Raw genomic sequence first — 20056 nt, forward strand, 5'->3', positions numbered from 1 at the left:
AACTCCTTATTACAGAACATGAATAGAGGACTGTGAAACCCCTATATCTTTGAATCGATCACGTGGCCTGTGTTGTTATGCTGGTAGCACAGCAAGTCTCTGTGGGTGACACTTACGTATTACGTTATTGACGCAGGTGGGGTTGTTCTTGAAAGAGGATAACATCCCTGAGTTCCAGCGAAAAGGGCTTTAACGATCGATTTTAAGATTGACTACTCTGAACATTTTTGCAAAAAATTCAAAAAAGAATACACTCGGGTCAACAAATGTAGCATCAAGTATTCTTTAGTATATTACATTATTCTAGTCGTTAATTGTTTTAAATAAGTTTTTCGATATTGTTAAAGTTCCAAATAAAAGGCTATAAAATAAAAGATATTCCACATTACAATACAATTTGTTTATATAACATATGCAAAAATTATGTCTATTCATTTGCGTTTTTGCTTAAAGGGCGCTACGCCACTGATATTCGTTATTTCAACTTGGTTTTTGGAAGTTTTAAGCTTCTTTGCAAAACAGCATGTGGACCTAATTATAGATCATGATATCTTTTTGGAAGCTGATTTTAATTAACTCTCCTATGCACTTAATCTGGCCAAACACATAAACAAGAATCATGAATGGAAAATCATCACCGCTGACAATGCAAAATACTAACAAATACAGATAAATTCGATGCAGTGTATTTTAAAGCATTGTTCTTCAAAGAAGATTATTTATTGATCCCTTTTAAAAAATCTGATTTTAAGTGGTAAGAGCAATTTAAATAGTTTTTGTAGTGGTAAACATGTAATGTTCGAAAATCTGTGATACCGGTATAATTTTAACTGAATAAATAATGATTTTCTCTTTTATCTGTTCTTCCTAGCTGTTTTCAAAATAATTGAAAACCTTTGTCTACCTTATCTTGTAAGCCATTCTTACTGCTGTCTGTTATAAATGTACGTAACCGGAAGTTTTCCTCATTCACGGTCTTTGCATTCCTGGCTAAAAGGTAATGTTAGAGTATTCTCTTGGATAAAAACAATCATAAAATCATAAAAAAATATATCCCTCATAGACATTTAGGTTTTTGTTGCAAATCATAGGATTTAATCAGGACAAAACTTTCTGCCATACAATATCACAAAAATCAATAATGTTTGGGGGTATACATATTTCTTTATTGATAGTATAATATTAATGTACTTTGTAAGCGATTAATCCTTAGCAATGGGTACCATTATTTGCATGTACGTGAAGTCTCTGTTAACAATTTACATTTGTATTTTTTTATCGTGTACTTTTTGACTTGATTCTGGTATTCATTATGGTACTGTTATTTTAACCTTTGGACTGTTTATGTTTTAAACAGTACTATTGTATAAACAAGATATATTTTTTGCTTGATGAGGTAGTATTTGTTATAACTACAGTTCTTTTTGTGTATGGATCGTGCATACATGTATTTTGTTTTAAGAATTTATCATTGTTAGTTTGCTACATTCCTTTGTGTTAAATATTCTTTGTCATTTATTTCCTCAATAAATGACCATTCTTATTCCTGACAAATGTGTTGTGTTAATGTGTCAACAAGTAACATGTCAAACGGAGCATCACCCTATCCGTTTTATTCATCAGAATTATTCAACGTTTTAAAGCATTGACTTATAAACAAAGAAAAATAAATCAGACATAAAATACAAGCTTAGATCATGTACGATTAATATCTTTAGTTTTTTTTTTTTTTTTTTTTATAAATCTTTGACAATAAGCATCCGTTGCTCCTGTTATCATTTATAAGATAAAAACACACTTTGATATTTGAACTTACAAACAAGTTTTCGAAATTGCCATGGCAAGTTTAACTGCAGAAATACGTAAAAAGTGTAAACTTTGCAATTAAAAAAGTGCACTTATCACTATCTTGGTAGTTAAGACATACACAAGTAACTATATTATTAACAAACCACAAAATACAGCTGGTATTCGCTGGATTGACCTACGACGCTAAAAATGAAGTACTGCCAAATTTTACTTAGTTAAAACAGTAACTTACGCGCGCAACATAACTTAAGATGAATAATATTTAGAGGAAGTGAACATAAACAAATTAGTTGTTGCATAATAAATTTTAAAAGCCGATTTAATCTTAGAAATGAGGCCAGCCACCTTTTGGTTTATTTCTATCTTGAGATTTTATCAATTTAACACTCTCAGTGAAAGGTTTATGGAGGCAGTTCATTTTCCCCCAGCGTGCATCTGTTTTCTGACGTAGATAAGCCACATTGGTACTGGTGACTGGGTAAATGTTTATACAGAATTGAATGAATGTCTTAATTCATTTTGAACATGTTTTTACAGAGTTGATAAAGTTCCTTAGAAAAAATAATGCCTTGATGTGATGCAAATTAGGTATTGTCATGAGAGGACAAGGAATCAGTATATTTCTATAACTAAACCTTAGGAAACTATATATGACTTGTGCAAGAAATGAAAAGATAATTTGTGAAATAATCTTAGATGCTTAGAGTGACCCAGCAGGGATGTAATGATTTTAACAATATGGCAGCACTCATGGATTGCAAGAATTAGTTATTCTAAATGTCATATCTTCTCACTGAGGGAAGCTGTGTCTAAATGGTTTTCAGATATCATTATATACATCAGATAGACAAATTTGTGCCCTTGATAATTTTTCATGTTCACTTTTTTTTAAAATATACTGCACAAAACGAAAAAAGAAAAATCCAAAAATGAATAAGTACATATGAAATTAACAGAAATAACTCTTTTTCTACCACATATAAAAATATACACATATGACGTGCCTAATAATCAAAAAAATCAAACGTATAAATATCTTATTCCGTCTAGCCTTGTGTTTTTTTTTGGTATTATCTCAGATAATATCTTATATTTATTCACATTTGTATAAAAACAACAAAAACAAATACATATGAATTATTTTATTTCAATATTTTTAACAGATCGTATACGTAATGTTAATTCGAATGTATACAAAGAGTATGAATGGAAATTAATAATTTTGGGTATTTATATTCCATAAATAATTGAACATGTAGCTTTGCGTAAAGCCGATGTTGATTTTCATTATTTTTTCATTGAAAACTGTTTTTAAAAGATAGTCTATTAGTCAATCAAGGGTTTCAAATAAGTAATATTATTTTGATATTTTTCACGTTTATCAAAGTAAGATTGTTGTTTTTTGGATAAAACTCTGAATACTTTTTTTTTATATTGAAATATGTAATATAATTGCTTTTTGACTTTTCTATCATAGAATATTTTCTTTGTTCTAAAACTTCCGGTCGCTAGCTAATAGAGCCATCTGAAGAATTGTCCTCGACTGGGATACATCATCTTTTAAAATGCAAATAAGAATAAAAGTTTTATGTCTATATGTATATGTAACGTGTTTATTTGTTAGAATAGCTTTTAGCTTTATACATGAATTATTTATGAATAAATTTAGAAGAAATAGTTATTTTTAATTGTATAACATTACATGATTTGGTCATTTTGTCAGATATTATGAAATAACATAAAAAGAATTAAAAAGGATACATATAAACCATACACTTAGATGATACATAATTGTATGCAATTGTATGCGTGGATATTGCATTTATTTTAGTGTTATTTATTTTATAGTGTTTTAGTGTGCTATATGATATTATTTATTAACAGGTGTGTGAAGCCTACCTATACCTTTCTATAAGGGTTTCTGTACTCTCTGTTCCATCCTAAATTACATGTAGTGTATGTATAATTTATTATCATCTGTCATATTTGAGAAGTACTGTAAATTATGTCCAATTTTTTTGGTAATCACAATAGTATGGTAAATAATACATGCATGAATTAAGTAGAGGGAAAGAGTTTCATATCAATGTTTACATCTATTTCATTCATGTTTAATAGGAATATATCTTAATTTATAATTTTATACTTACCTAAATTTACGTGCATGTGAATGAAATGCTATATTACGACACATAGTATTACAGTCGAGTAATTCTTATTCATACCATATATGTATAGGAACGACACATACATATCGTTTTGGATTAAATTTGCGGAATTCCAAAAGTCTGGTTGTTTATATATATAATTTTCTTAAGTGCGTGCTGACTGTCCCCGCACGTTTACTACAAAGTATATATTGTTTGCGCACGTGCGATGATATAACATTACAGCACAGGGAAACGTTCTACAATGATCGAGGACTTCTGTAGGTTTCAGTCAGTTTTTTACGAAGGACGTTCCTTACCAGCGCAGTGTGTTTCATATTTTTTTTTTAAAACGCGTTTCAAACTTAGAAATAAAGATTCATTATTTTAGTATTATGAGGTGATCAAATACTGTCGGGGGTGATTAAATTCGATAAAGTTCTTATGACTTTATGATGAATTAGACCACGCCCGACCGCATTTCATAACCGTAATTTTCAAAGAAAATTTATTCTATCATAAATGGTATTTTAAATAAAAATTTGTTTATTCCACACAAACTTCACAATCAGAAGAAAAATCAAGCATTCTTACAGTGATATTCAAACAAACTTTTAATTGCAATTTCCCTTAACCAGTGTAGCTTCTTGGTTAAAACTTTTCTCTTGAATGCCGCTGGACGGCGTATTTATCAATTTTGATTTTTTTCCCTCCAAACAACCACTGATTTTAGCTGACAACCAAACATTATATTATACAAAGAAGATGAAAATTGTTATTTGTGTTAATCCTGCAAAGAGTATTGAAGAGAAGCAGTTTAATTTTCCTCTCGCGCAATTTGTTTTCGCAGAGATATGGCATAGCTACCTCATTGTACATTAGTATGGTGTACATATTAAGCTTATTTTGGGAAATCGAAAAACTGTTCATACTTTTTAGGCTTTGTCAAACATTCCTTATTTTCAAAGTTTTAGGTAATAATAGAATCTTGATGGAACCAAAATAATTGAGTTAACAAAATGCTTCCTTTGAAAAACATTGAAATACACAATACAAGCGGATAAGTTAACTTCAGGGATGAACTATGTTAAATAACCTTTAAAAGTTTACTAAAAGAATTGAATTAGAATTAAGACACGTAGAGCAATAGTTCTAGAACATCCAAATTACGAGGGTCAATCAAAAATTACGTGGACAATGTTCTTCTTTACTTTATTTTTTCGACAACATTTAATATTTCCACATTATTATTTGTTAAAACATGTTTTTATTTGATGTGTAAAGTTTCACTGCATTTGATCAAAAGGTGATCATCATATTTAAATTTCAAATCAAAATGTATTGTAGTCACGACGCACCCTCATCATCACTTTAACGTCAAAAACCCGACGTCACGACGACCTGGTTTTACAGCTTTTCAAATTACTCCCCTCTGCATTTCACATAAAGTCTGTGGCGCTTGACCCACTCATGACATCTCTGTACCACCTGTCATCTAGTTTGTTTACAATTGTTCGAATAGCATAAACTAATTCTTCGCTGTTCTCAAATTTTCTACCACGTAATTCAGCTTTCACTGTTGGAAAGATCTTGAAATCGCAACACAAAATTTTACAGCTATTCTTTGCTCAGTGACGTCGTTCAACGTCATCTTTTTTTGCCTTTTTGATTAAGAGTACCTGTCTTTTAAGGTATCCCACTACTCAATGTTGTTGTATAAAGATTTTCTTGAGAAGTATATCATTGAAATCTGTAGACAAAACATACTTAAAAAATACAAAGATAATGGGGGGTCAGTATCCATCCCTCTGAGTTATGGCCTATATAATTTGACCTTTTCGCACCTAAAATGCAATTTCATCCTGATTAGGATTTGTTGTCAGTATTTTTGCTTAAGCGTACTTATTTCTTCAAATATTGTTTTTAATTATGCACAATGGTCACACTGAATAGAGGGATTACGAAAAAAAAATGTACGAAGCTGCATAAATTTTTGTGTGACCTTTTTGCACTTAAAATAGACAATTTCTATAATAGTTACAATTTGATTTGAAATAAAAACTTTTTGAATATCAAGAATTTTATAAGATTAATCCAGATTGCCTAGATATGTATTCAGTATCATTTTGACATAATATAACATGGGGGTCAGTGATGTCAAATTTTAGATATAGGGCTTCAAAGGTAAAATTCTCGCAAAATTTGGCTTAAAAAATTCAGACATGTTCTATATATTTGCATGATTTGATGCTAAACGGCTATCACATTTTCAAGATTTGATTTTGTACATGTCACACAGAACCTATAAAATATGTTACAAACCTATCAAATGTTAAAAATGTGAATAATGAATAAAGTATAATAAAAAGAAAAGTATATTGAAAATTCATAAAATTGCTTGTTTCTGTCATTTTCGTCTAAAAAACCTTCCGCACGAAAAAATAGTTCCCCAAAAAACTTGTTTGTTTCTTCAATTCAAATCGATTTTCTTTGTGAATGTTGTGTAATTATGAAATAATAATCTATCTGTGATGATTAAATAAATAAAATCATATTCATTTTAAATATAATGATCATCTGCGCAATGAAATCAAAACATGAGGAGTGAGTTACCTTAACACTGATTTTTTTATCAACGGATCAACGTATTACGTCATAATGCAGCAAATCAAATGACGTAATATTACCTAGTAAAGCCGTATAAATTTTATTTTGATTTGGCGCCATATAACAAAGATCTAGTCAAAATTTTGTATGATGAAATATTTATTGATAAATTGAAATAAACTTATTATAAAGTGTTCAATTGGTAAGGATTTATTGCTAAAGTATGTCTTTAAAATTTGGTAGTTATATGACGTAAAGTAAAAACGCATTTTTTGATGGACCCTCGTAGAAGGCTTCCAACAACAGCATGTATTGTAGTAGAATCTTATTTTCAGAGTTTTTATTATTGAATTATACATTTGTTTGGATTTGGAATTTTTTGCATTTCCTAGGCGGCTGTTGATAGGTAAGTCGTTACTCCCTCGGAATAAACGAAAACTGGAGAGGGCGATCGGGGCTCATGACCATGTTAAGCAAGGGTTCCACTGAGCCATGATGATACTCAACCTTGTAGTTCTGCACAATCTGTAAATTAAACGTTTATCATTTATAATGATTGTCAAAGACAACGACATAAGAAGAAAAAGTAACATGATCCAATTCAAAATTAAGTTTTCCTCAGGTGCTTTTAGAAGTCAATTTTAAGAGGAAATGTAAATTCCCACTTTTATTTATGAATTTGACGGTCTTACATTTTCAAATGACCTCACCTTGGTTAAAAGTATGTACATTTCTTGTTCGGCAAATCGGCGACCTGTAAATAAAACAAACCATAGTTCTGGAGAAAAGTTACATTTTAAATGTAATTTATGATTTTAGGTAACTGTAATAATTTACAACCGTTAGAATGAATTCAGAAATGTTCAATAATATATCTTAATTGTATAATCAAGTTTAAATTGATGCTTCAAATTCTTTAAAAATATGCTGACATGAATTCAGAAATGTTCAATAATATATCTTAATTGTATAATCAAGCTTAAATTGATGCTTCAAATTCTTTAAAAATATGCTGACATGCATTGCGGTATCGTCTCTCAATATGCAAAGTTACATGTTTAAAAAAAATGAAAATATACATCGTACAAAAGAATAAATACTCATAATTTAATTATAATTAATTTATAATTTTTCTTAAAGAAACAAAAAAATTGACATGAACAATAACATTACCTATACACATGCGCGCTCCATGTCCCCACACAAGGTTTGACATAGCTTTAAGGTTATTATCCATCCCACTGTCCTTTAACCAGCGCTCTGGTTTAAACACTTCTGGCTCAGAATAATACTGACTGTTTCGAAACATAGCGTACATGTTAGCCTGAACATGGGTCTATTGAAAAAAAAATGGATACAATATAATTACTATTATAACAGTGACTTGACCCAAAGTGTCGGATCACTTCGAGTTGCCAGGCGCGGATCATCAGGGTATATAATTAAGTTGATTTAAATTGGTTCTAGAACCATTTTAACAAGACCTTGGACTTTCGGTGGACTTAGCTATCTATTTCTTGCGTCAAAACAAGTTAAAAATGACGCGGTTTCAAGCGAAATATGCACCGATTGCGTAGTCTGAGCTCAAAAGCCAGACAAATCTTGTTGATGTCAAAGAGCCATGATTGAGTGGCCAGCAATGAAATAGACAGGCCTACGTCGCATTGCTGTTTGACACATCTACCCAAAGTCCAAGCTCTTGTTAAAATGGTTCTATATTCATCATTTCAGTCTATATGATAGAGTATAAAATCCACATATGAAAACAACGTAAATTAAAAATGTTTCGAAATTAATGCATTTTTGTTTTGAATTGATTAAATAAGTTTAAATCAAGACTCATGAAACAGCAGACTACATGTCGTACATACTCCTGCAGGTAAGTTGTAACCTCCGATCTCAAGGTCCTCTTCCAAATATCTACTTGTGGTGAAGGTCAAAGGATAAAGCCTTAAAACATCAAACACAAAACAGATATTTTCATAACACGACATGTTTGAATCATTTACATGTACTCATTTATTATTTAAACACATGTTTAATATTTACAGAATATACATTTCTCCCAAAATCCTTTGACTACCAACCTGAACGTCTCTTTGACCACTGCTTTGACGTACTGGAGCCTGGACAGCCTCTCCGGTGTAATGGCTTCGTTGTTTGGTAATACTTGTTTGATTTCTTTGTACAGCTTCTCCTGGGCGACTGGATTTTTTGCCAAGCAGTATAACGCCCATAAAATACCACTGGATGTCTGAGATTGAAAACAATGGTGTAACTATTAAAATTCAAATTTATATATGCTATCTGAAATTCCGATAAAAAATATTGCTAGAGTATTCAAATGAAGTGACCTATAGCATTTTATATGTCAGATTTGTTGGTTCAATGATTTTCAAGCCTTTATGTACGGTTTCTGTTGAAGCCTCGCAGTATACATTTATAAATGTATTTGTTGCACATATATTCGATTTAAACAATTTGAAAGACTACAATATTTAATAAGTATTTTTAAAAATGTAGCTGATGATAGAATGTGTTTTATCAATAAAAATTTCCAATCTTAGTTTTTCTCAAAAGCTTTGACCATGTGTTGATTTTTAAAATAAAGCCTTATTTATGGATTTTAATAAATAATTTGGTTAAATTGGCTAATACATTTTTTAAAAATCACATCTGTCATTTCAGACGCTGGTAGCTAAATATGAATCATTTTGTTGATAAATCTTACTCCCGTGATATACCGTTTCAGTGGCGCCCACCAGAAGATCAACACACGTGGACAAGGCTTCTTGCTTCGTCAATGACTCTTGATTCATCATATACTCTATAAACGGCGTCCTCTCCCCTTCCTTTGCGGGGTTTTCCCGAATTTGATCAGCTTTCTGTATGTATAAAATGTTTCATTCATCACATCAATGCGTTTTATGACTAAAATTGCTTTTGAATATCAAACTCTTTATCTGTTATCTAAATAGCTGAAGTAAAAAATGGGAGCAGATTTATTTGATACCTCCCGAGCCTAACGTTTTGAAAGTTATTTTTGCTTAAAGCGATAACCTTTACATTGTGAAAATTTTGGGAACTAGCAATTAAATAAAGCATATTGGAAATTAACATTATAGTTGCTGAGAGAGAGAGAGAGAGAGAGAGAGAGAGAGAGAGAGAAAGAGAGAGATAGAGAGAGAGAGTAATTGGGTATACTAAAATTCGAACGGACGGTTGCAAAACCAATTGGGATTAGTTTCTAAACTTTCTGTTTATATCAACTCGAATATAGAGATGAAAAACCCAACTTTATTACTATTCTAATTAATGTTATATTAATTAAACATTTAAACAACTTTAGCAAGTTCAGAAGTACAACACCTAACACCAGTTAACGTCTAGGTGGCAAATATATGACAATCGAATGTGTTTATTCATAATTATTAATTTATCAATAGTTTCTTTTCCAGTCTCCTCCTTATTGGACTTTGTAATGTAAATTGGTGAATGTTCCTAGATCGTTTATTTAGATAACAGGAGTTTTTTTCTCATCTATTTTAAAAAACATTTACGTAATTATTATTTCCCTTCAATTTTAACATAATATCACAAGCCGAACTAATAATAACAAGAGGCCCAGGGACCACATCGCTCACCTGAGCAACAATTGCTTTATTCTGATCAAATTAGCATTACAGTATCAAAATATCTTGACAACTAAGTACAGTAGATCTTGCTAAAACAAATTGAAAATCTGCAAATTTTTATCCACCTCTTATTTTTTGGTAAATACCAAGCCCCTTTTGTTGTTGTACCTGTAAGAAGATTTTTCTCTATTCCTATATACCCCCCCCCCCCCCATTTCGTGACCCCACTTTTCTCTAGGGAATCATGGTTTCATCAAACTTAAATCTGCATTACCTGTGCTTTCACACTGAGTACTGAGTTTTGGACCGAAAACTTTCCCAGAATATTTTTAAAGATTTTCTCTATATATTCCTATGTAAAAATTCAAACCGCCATCACGGTCCCACCCTACCACTAGGGACTGTGATTTTGCAAACTTGAATTTACACTACCCGAGGATGCCTCTACACAAGTTTAAGCTTTTCTGGCCAAATAATCTTTTAAAAGAAGATTTTTAAAGATTTTCTCTACATATTCCTAAGTAAAAATTCATCCCCCATTGTGGCCTCACCCTACCCCTGGACTATTATTTAAACAAACTTGAATCTATATGATCTGGGGATGCTTCCACTCAAATTTGGGCTTTCCTGGCCTAATAGTTTTGAGAAGAAGACTTTTAAAGATTTTCTCTATATATATATGAATTTATCCCCCATTGTGGCCCCGCCCTACCCCCAGGGACCATGATTTGAACAAACTTGAATCCACATTATCTGAGGATGGTTACACGCCAATTTGAGCTTTCTTGGCCAAATAGTTTTTAAAAGAAACTTTTTAAAAGATTTTCTCTATTTATTCCTATATAAAAATTTATCCCACAATTGTGGCCCCACCCTACCCCCAGGGACCATGATTTGAACAAACTTGAATCTACACTATCTGAGAATGCTTCAACTCAAAGTTGAGCTTTCCTGGCCTAATGGTTTTTGAGAAGAACATTTTTAAAGATTTTCTCTATATATTCCTATGTAAAACTTGATCCCCCAATTGTGGCCCCACCACACCACCGGGGACCATGATTTGAACAAACTTGAATCTACACTACCTGAGAATGATTCCATTTCAATTTGAGCTTTTCTGACCTAATAGTGTTTGAGATGAAGATTTTTAAAGATTTTCTCTATATATTCCTAAGTAAAACTTGATCCCCCAATTGTGGCCCCACCCTACCCCCGGGGACCATAATTTGAACAAACTTGAATCTACACTACCTGAGGATGCTCCCATTTTAATTATCTCCCCTTTAAAGAGGGCGTGGCACTTAATTTGAACAAACTTGAATCCCCTTCACCTAGTGGTGCTTTGTGCCAAATTTGGTTGAAATCTGCCCAGTGGTTCTTGAAAAGAAGATGAAAATGTGAAAAGTTTACAACAACGACGACGACAACAACGACGACGACAACGACGACAGACAACGGACAAATTGTGATCAGAAAAATTCACTTGAGCCTTTGGCTCAGGTGGGCTAAAAAAGGGAGCAATTTGATTTGATACCTTCCGAGCCTGACGTTTTTTAAAGTTTCTTTTGCATTGTGAAAATGTTGGGAACTAGCAATTAAATAAAGCATATTGGAAATTAACTTAATAGTTTTTTTTAAATTAAGTTCAGTTTTTGTAATCATGATGCAAAGTAAAATCACCTTGTTCACGTATGATTTGCCAATCCTGAAAACGTTGTCACAGTAATTTACATACTGCCTCCAATCTTTGGTAGGGAATATCTTGTAAATTGGTAAACTATACATAAGAACTTGCATCAACCGAAAGAGGCCCTGTAAATTTTCTATAAAGATCTGTGCTTCGTGTGGAGGATTTGAACTAAAGATTCCCAATCTTGATTCAAAGAGGAAGGTTCCCATAGCTGAAAAATGAACCAAAATTATAACTATGTGATATAATAGGTTAAAGAATATTTTTTTTAGACATAAATATTATTCATGTAGAAAAAAGTCTCACATTCCATTGCCCATTTAAAACATTCTTTTTCAATGCCAAGGACTTCGCCTTGTTGATTCCTAATGCAGGATATATGAACGATGAAATCGTCTGCTACTTCATCCATGCTTTTACAGTATTCCGAAACTTCTTTCATCTTAAGCATTTTCTTTGAGGCTGCACTGCGGTATTTGTGCCATTCAGGACCGTGTCTGTATCATAAAAATCGATTTAGTCACGAAGACTCCCATTGCACATATTTATAATGCGATTGATAGACAAAGAATATAACTTTACGAGTTAACTAGTCCCTGTCCCATCTTTCTTTTCTCGCGATACAGGAACCAAGGTTCTAAGTCACGGCGTAATGGATATTTCCCTTCTGCTCTTACGACCTTATTGTACTCAGCTGGGTCACTTATAACAAGTGTTGTAAAGTTAGCCAGTTTCTCCTTAAAAACGGGTCCATACTGAAGAGATCGTTGTTGATATACCTGTTCATTATACGTATGTACATACTTAGTATATGATGTGAAAATAAGGTGAATTACTCGGAATTCAATGCAAAATCATTATTGATGTTTTAAAAATTGTAAAAGTTCAAATTTCCGTTCTGTTACCCAGTTATCACCAAGAACAAATGTTACCTCGTAGAGTTTGTTAAAGGGAAGCCCGTCTTTCTTCATATAATCTAAGAGTGTTCCTACAATAGGGAGACCTTTTGGGCCAGGGATGTTGTCAAAGGCTATCACTGAGGGTGTCAGGGGCTGTTGGTCCTTGTTTTGTTCATAGGATTTGTCTAAAGTGTCCTGTCCTCTTTGAACTGGACACTATATAAGGCACAACTTTAAATATATAAATTATGTAAATAAATTTTTCAAAACTGATTTTTTAATGTAACAAAATTTAGTTTCTGTTACAATTGATGTAACTTGATGTACTAATGTCTATCCAAAGTTCACGTTTTTTGATGAATAAAAATGAATTAGAATAGGCCTTTTGCTAAAAATGTGTCTTGCATTTTTTTAAAAGATGATGCAACGATCAAGACTTGGTAATTATCACAAAAACCTTTCCTTTTTTAAATTTTGAAATACTCCCCATGAAATCTTTTTTTTATCATGTCAACCCTTGCCATTGCATTGCACGGAAAAAAAAATATTTTTTAAATTCGCATCAACATAAATAGTAAAATTGGATAACAGACATTGGAGAAACGTTCGACAAAACGTCCTCTTCCTGCAGACTGTAGTTTCAATGCCACTGATTGCGAAGTGTGTATAGATTATCTATTGAAAAAAGATACTGATGGTTTGTGATTATGTAATATTATGTACATCAACATACAAGGGATTTCAAATAGTTCCAGTGACGTTATTATGATACGTAACAGTATTATCAAATATTTGAGGAAAACTGTTTTTGTTTAAAGGTCTAATTGTATTTTTTTTTATATGTAGGAAGAGTATAATTATCATGATCGGGCAAACTCATCATGACTTGTAAAGTTCGTAAGATAGTACGTATAAGCAATATACTTGCCTTCGAGTCTTTCTCTTTTCGAATGAGACAAGTTTTTTCTTGTGTATTTTATAACAATATTATTAAAAAAAACATACTGAACATATCGTCGCCAGCATAAAATTACAAATTAAATAACTTTGGGCAGATATAGTACATCAAATAATAATATGCGTTAAAGTGAGAAAAAACTAACACCACAAATATCATGTTTATTCAAACCATGAAGTCCTTATGAATAAATTATAAATTGTTCTTACCGCAATAGGTGCAACGTTTGTAACGATTGTCTGAGGACTGGATGAGGACGAGGAAACAACTCGCTTTTGAGAGCGATACATTTTTGTAAAGAGGTAGAATAATCTGCTTCTGTTTGCCATTTTTGTTTCTAAATTTGCAATACACGAGATTTCATGAACACTGTTATTAAGACAAGTATTGAAATTCTCTTTTATAAAATCAAAATGTATAATATACAAACGACATACCTTTTTCTTTTCCTTTATTTTCCCAAAAGAATTTTGTTGTGTTTGCTGCCAAAGACGCGAGTGCCCTCTCTTAATGGTATCAGTCAGCACAAATCAATCAGATTCCAGTAGCATTTTTTTTTAAAACTCACAATTCGTCACGTGACCGTATATGCAAACACTGACGTATTGGTCAATCACAAATATTCAATAACGCATACTTTTCACAAAAATTGGCTTAATTCAAGAAAGATCTTTTTCGTTTTCCGACTATTCGAAGTATTAAAAATGTAATCACATTCTTTAACTGAACTTGGTGATATTACAATTGTATGAAATTTTCATGATACTTCTTTAGTTCAACAGATATGAGATGGCTTGAGATCAAGTTTTAGTAAATGAAAGGCACCTACAGGGTTATGAAGTTTAAATATTTGTTCATTCAATGGTGTTTGATAACAATAGCTAATTCGAGCTTAATTCATAGGTAAAGACGATACAAGATGTGTTTTTGTCACTTTCAACGATGTGTTCAATATTTAATTTAAGAAGTATTTCATTCAAGTATATAGATTCATTGAAATGGATTGAACAGCAGGCATAATGCCTATTTATGTTCTCTCCTGATGTGTTCAATATAATATAACTTTAAAGTAGGAGACAAGAAGATATCAAATTTAAAACATTATGTTTTCAGATTTTAGCATCGAAAATAAAATTATATATGAAGCATCTTTGTTTTAAATAATTCGAAACACAAATTTCATGAAATAAATAAGCTTTCTCTTTTACTTGATCTGGACCAAAGGAAAACGGGATATATATAGAAAATTAAAACTTTTTATTTTGGACAATCTGTTCAAAACTGTGAAAAATTCATCATGCTACCTATATTGTCGATGTAATAAACTTGTTACATTTATCGATATCGATCATGACCTACATGTACAGGTGTGTTCATAAAGATATTTTATGACTATGACGTGTCCTAGACAGTGGCGTCGGAAGCAAATTGAAAGGGGGGGGGGGGCTATTCTTGTCAAAAATCTTGACAAAAGGTTATGATTATAGTTATGTCTAAGTTTGAAAAGAAAGTGGGGGAGGGGGCTAAGCCCCCAGACCACCCCCACCCCTTTCCGTTCCAACACCCACGCTAGAAAGTGTTGGTCCTAAATCAGTTTCTCGAATCTTCTTGAAAAACGAGGAACCATACTAACATCTTTTTAACTTGAGCTTGTCTGCTGTCTAACCTTAGTTTGTAAAATCTTGTATTCATTGATTTTTATTGCTGTTGTTCCTTTTTAGAATCATTAGTGCAAGACGATTATTTTTACCTCTCATGTATAAGCTAACAAATAAAAAGAATTGGTTTAATAAAATTTACTGTCCTAAGACATCGTCTTTACTTTGATTCATTTGTTAAGATCATTTTAAATGATATTCAGCAGACGTAATCACGAAACTGTCTTAAGACCAAAACATGTCCTTAAACTGTCTTAGGATACGTTTTTCTCTTAAGTCTTTCCTAATTGAAGATCCGCCACAACTTCATACTTCGTTCTTACTTTGGACAAGCGATGAAATGTTTTGGTGCTCGTTGGATGTTTCTTAAAAGATTGATACGTAGTAATAAGACAATCTCTACCTTTTTTCTATAAAATATTATTCTCAACAAGCGTCAAACTCCTACTATTTTCTACTCCGGAAGAGGGTATTGATCAGTGAACGCTAAGAAAGAAACCCTGTTGATTTGTAGCTCCTTAATGAAAGAGACTTAAGAGATACAATCCGCATTATGTCCGTCAGAATCTTTCATTGAAAGGTCATTGTTTTTAATCACACTTTGAGCATTAGACCTATCCACAGAGTCTGAATCTAGCTCCAAAGGAGTCTTCTGGGAGCCAGAGAAAAAGAGCAGAATAACTTCTTGCTGTGTAAAAATAATTACACAACCCAAAAATCATGAAGCTGTCTTAAAAATTGATAAGAATTTGCATGCAGTATAAAAGGTTATCTTACATTATATACACGCACAATTTATATTGCATTTAGAATTCTTTCACTCTTTTTGCTACATACACATTTTAACTGACACTTTATGGTTAAAAAAATAATAATAATTTGATAGGTGATAAGACTTAAGTATATGATTTTTATGATTCTTGTCTAGCAAACTGTTGTCACCATCCCCACCTGTGCTTCATTGGGGCTCACTAGGGTTATCATTCTTTTAAGTAGATTACTTTGGAGTTCAAGAAGGTACATTGAAGTCAAAATTGGTGCACTTAGGTATCATTCGGGTTCATTGAAATGAATTAGCGATGACGCATTCTGATATCAGTTGGGTGTATGGACTCCGTTATAGTTTTTTGGGACATAGTGAAACTCATTGGCATATAAGGATAAAAAGAGGGTATGGGCCTCAATAGGTTCCTTGGGATATATTGAGGTATAAATCGAGTTATTTAGGGGATAAACTGAAATTCATTATTTGGAATATAATTTTAGGGCTATAAGTTATGTTGGAATGGTATGGAGATTGGTGTTTCTGGGATATATTGAAATCATTTAGATATTAGAATAATGAAGAAAAATGAGCTTCTTTTGGGTTCTTTGGAATACACTGAAACTTATAGGGATATAAGGATAATGAGATAATAATATTTTGGGCCTTATTTATTTCTTTGTGATACATTGAAACTCATTTGAATATTAGAATAAATAAGGAGTATGATTGTACTTTTTTAGGTTCTTTAGAATACTTTGAAACTCGCTGGGATATAAGGATAATAGGTAGTTTTGGGCTTCGTCTTCTGGATAGTGGATACATAATGTCTTCCCACAAATGTTTATTTAAAAATAAAATTTGGTGTTAAGACTATCTATCTCCCTTTGTACGGGTATACATATATATGTATTTTCTTTTTGTGTTGTAACTTTTTTATGCATTTCTCTCTTTTCCAAATTTGAGCTTCCGAGGTCGAAAGCAATTGAAACAAGGGGGGGGAAGTCATAACACCAAATTTTATTTTCAAATAAACATTTGTGGGAAGACAGATATGTATTGAATAATTTTATGATTAATGAAATTCATAATTTGAGACTATAATTTGGGTTTTTGATAACATTCTAAAATTTGATTTTTCTACGGATGTCTCTTTATTATGCAATATAATACGACATACAAATGTCCTTTTTTGGTATAACTTGGTTAAATTAGTCTTTTTAAAAAACTGCAAAGTGTTTCCGCTTAAAAAATATTGGCATGACAAGCTAATGGAACTCTATTGTATTTAAGTAATTGCTTCACTTTGAGCTGTTAATTACTGTCCGATGTTTAATCACATCGATGCCCAAGTGATTATATAATAATATTTAGTTCCTTTTGTTAGTTTGTCTTTTTGTTAAGAATGCTCCAAGGCCTGAGGTCAAACACAGGTGGTCCTAATATCATGGCTCTCTTTTTTAAGGTCATGTGATTGCTCGTTCCAAATAATCTTCTTTATAAGGAAAATTTTTACAACTTTTGTTTCGGTAAATAAACCAATCCTAAATTCTGATTGGCTAAAATCCTGGAATCCAAAGACACGGGGTTGTTGGTGTACAAATTATTATACTTATATTTCCTTTCTTTGTACTTCTCGCCACCGTAGAGGACGAATCATATTTGGAAAGCTCACACGAGTAAAACTGTTTAATAATCCAACAAGGATAATATACCTCAAAGCGAGTTATTTTCATTTCATTGAAGTTCAATTAATTTTATTACAAAAATAGCAATAAGACGTGAAAACAATCAAAGTAACAACCTGTGAACTTATGTAATTTATCTCCATTGGGGTGTAATTTTGGTTGGTGTTTATTGGAATACATATGGATTCATTGGGATACCTTTTGGCATCATTTGATTTCATTGAAGTTCAAATAATTTTTCTTCTCTGCTTTCTGTCATTTTATATCAGTGAGTTTATTCATTCATTTATGAGACTTGAGACATGGGTTGAATTAAATCATAATTTCAATTTCAATTTCTTTATTCACCAATTAAGGGCCCTCAAGGGGCAACAAAAAGATTTTACATTAAACACTCAATGTACATAAAACAATCAATGAACATAAAACAAGAGGGAAAGAGAAAGAGTTCGATGATTGAAAGAGCTAGGACAGACATGAACATTTAATTAGTATATATATGTATGTTCATACTCAATACATATACATGTATGTATATTTATACCCATACATAAATATGTCATAATACATACAATCTAAAATAGTATATCATATGATTGAAAAGTAATATTTGACTAGGAAATAGAAATTAATGCAATGCCTTTTGTACAAATTTACCAAGAGAGTTTAATATATCTAATTCTTCACCGTTTAAAATCCCAAATAATTTTTGTTTATCTTGCAAACTAGAAAAAAAGTCTTACCTCAGATGAAATTAAATCAAATAATTCTTCTCGTTCCTTTGTAAATTTGCTACCTTTGATATAAAAATGTTCATCATCTTCAATTCTTTTAAGTGTACAATTTTTGGATATTCTTTCTATTCTAGGTGTGTTATTGTATATCTGCCCAATTCTATGAAAAGTCTTTGCGCTGATATATTATTATGCAGTCTACATATTGGCTTTCTGTATTCAGGTCTTAATAAAGTTAAATACTTTTCCAGTATGAAGTTGGTTTTCAAAAATATATAAGCAACAAGTTTGCCATCTTCAAGTGTTTCATTTGAGTACTGCCAATCCATCAAATATTTTTCAGATTGTTTTAAAGTTGTCAGAGATAATGAATTATTTTCAAACTTTGTGACAGGTTACAGAGGTTACAGGTAACATTGGTTACAAAATAGAGTTAGCTTTGGGTTAGAATTAGGGTTAGGGATTAGGGTTAGTTTAGGTTTAGGGGTTAGGGTTAATTTAAGGTTACGGGTAATGGATAGTTCAGGGTTAGTTTAGGGTTAGGGTAACCATTGTAACCAATGTTACCAATTTAAAAAAGACCCCCGTAAATCATGAAAATGACTGTCACCACCGTTACCCTATGTCACCAAGAGAATATAGCTGTAACCATTGTAACCCTTCTGTTAAGCAGAAAAAAGGCTCGTCACCTCTGTTACCCTTTGTCACCAATGGATTATAGCAGTTACCATTGTAACCATTGTAACCAAATAAAAAAAGAACCTCAGCTAAAAAGAAAAAAATGCTCTCACCTTTGTTACCTTTGAAAATCATTCATAATCAAAACATTGTTACCGATGTAACCAATGTTACCTTTTGTCACCAATAGAATATACTTGTCACAGTTGTTACTGGATGAAATTAAACCATCCAGCGGAAAGAAAATAATCAGTTTTGTCTTAGGTTATGTTACTTTTGTCACCAGAAAGCAGTGCCTTGATACTGGTTACAAATGAAATAAGGTAAAAAGTCAGGACTCATTTCTGGCCATATCTACATTATACTGTACCGTAGTAGTTTAGTTTCAATCCATTGTGAACAACACTATCTAAAGCTCTATGAAAATCTATAAAGCAGGCATATAATCTACCTTCTTTTGTATTACAATATTTATCAAATTAAGCATTTGACAATATGATCAGAGGCTCTGGCATGTTTTGTAAATCCAACCTGACAAGGGTGTTGTGATAGATCGGGATTTCGTTTATATTTATTATTATTAGTATTTATATAGTGATTTATTCTATTATTTTGGTAACGCCCACTTTATACGATAGCCAAGAACCCTAATGACAGTTGTCTTTGTTCTCTTTTCCGTATTAAAACTCAAGTAAGTCATTATATGACAAGGGAGACGGCTGGTTTCGCTAGCTACATTTCTCCTGAGTCCCCATCTCGTCTGTCTATTTGAGGTCCGTGTTAAAAGTTT

General features: G+C 31.9%; 1 protein-coding gene across 1 annotated transcript; it reads right to left on the reverse strand.

Annotated features, from left to right (window-relative positions):
• Positions 1 to 5859: 5859 nt before the first annotated feature.
• Positions 5860 to 14460, reverse strand: LOC128166224 (cytochrome P450 10-like). Its single transcript, XM_052831236.1, has 12 exons — positions 14183 to 14460; positions 13955 to 14082; positions 12821 to 13003; positions 12471 to 12667; positions 12195 to 12385; positions 11879 to 12099; positions 9308 to 9448; positions 8651 to 8817; positions 8435 to 8513; positions 7737 to 7899; positions 7274 to 7317; positions 5860 to 7088 (listed from the first exon to the last, which is right to left on the reverse strand). The coding sequence occupies exons 2-12, from the start codon at positions 14072 to 14074 to the stop codon at positions 6978 to 6980; spliced, it is 1617 nt and encodes a 538-aa protein (XP_052687196.1). The 5' UTR covers positions 14075 to 14082; positions 14183 to 14460; the 3' UTR covers positions 5860 to 6977.
• Positions 14461 to 20056: the final 5596 nt, after the last annotated feature.

This window comes from Crassostrea angulata, chromosome 10, assembly GCF_025612915.1.
Source record: "Crassostrea angulata isolate pt1a10 chromosome 10, ASM2561291v2, whole genome shotgun sequence".
NCBI classification, from domain to species: Eukaryota; Metazoa; Mollusca; class Bivalvia; order Ostreida; family Ostreidae; genus Magallana; species Magallana angulata.

Coding starts and splice junctions, on each gene's coding strand:
- LOC128166224 (XM_052831236.1), bottom strand. CDS start 14,074: ATGGCAAACAGAAGCAGATTATTCTACCTCTTTACAAAAATGTATCGC. Junction 13,004..13,954: donor CAAACGTTGCACCTATTGCG/GTAAGAACAATT, acceptor TGCCTTATATAG/TGTCCAGTTCAAAGAGGACA. Junction 9,449..11,878: donor GCAAATCATACGTGAACAAG/GTGATTTTACTT, acceptor TTATACATACAG/AAAGCTGATCAAATTCGGGA.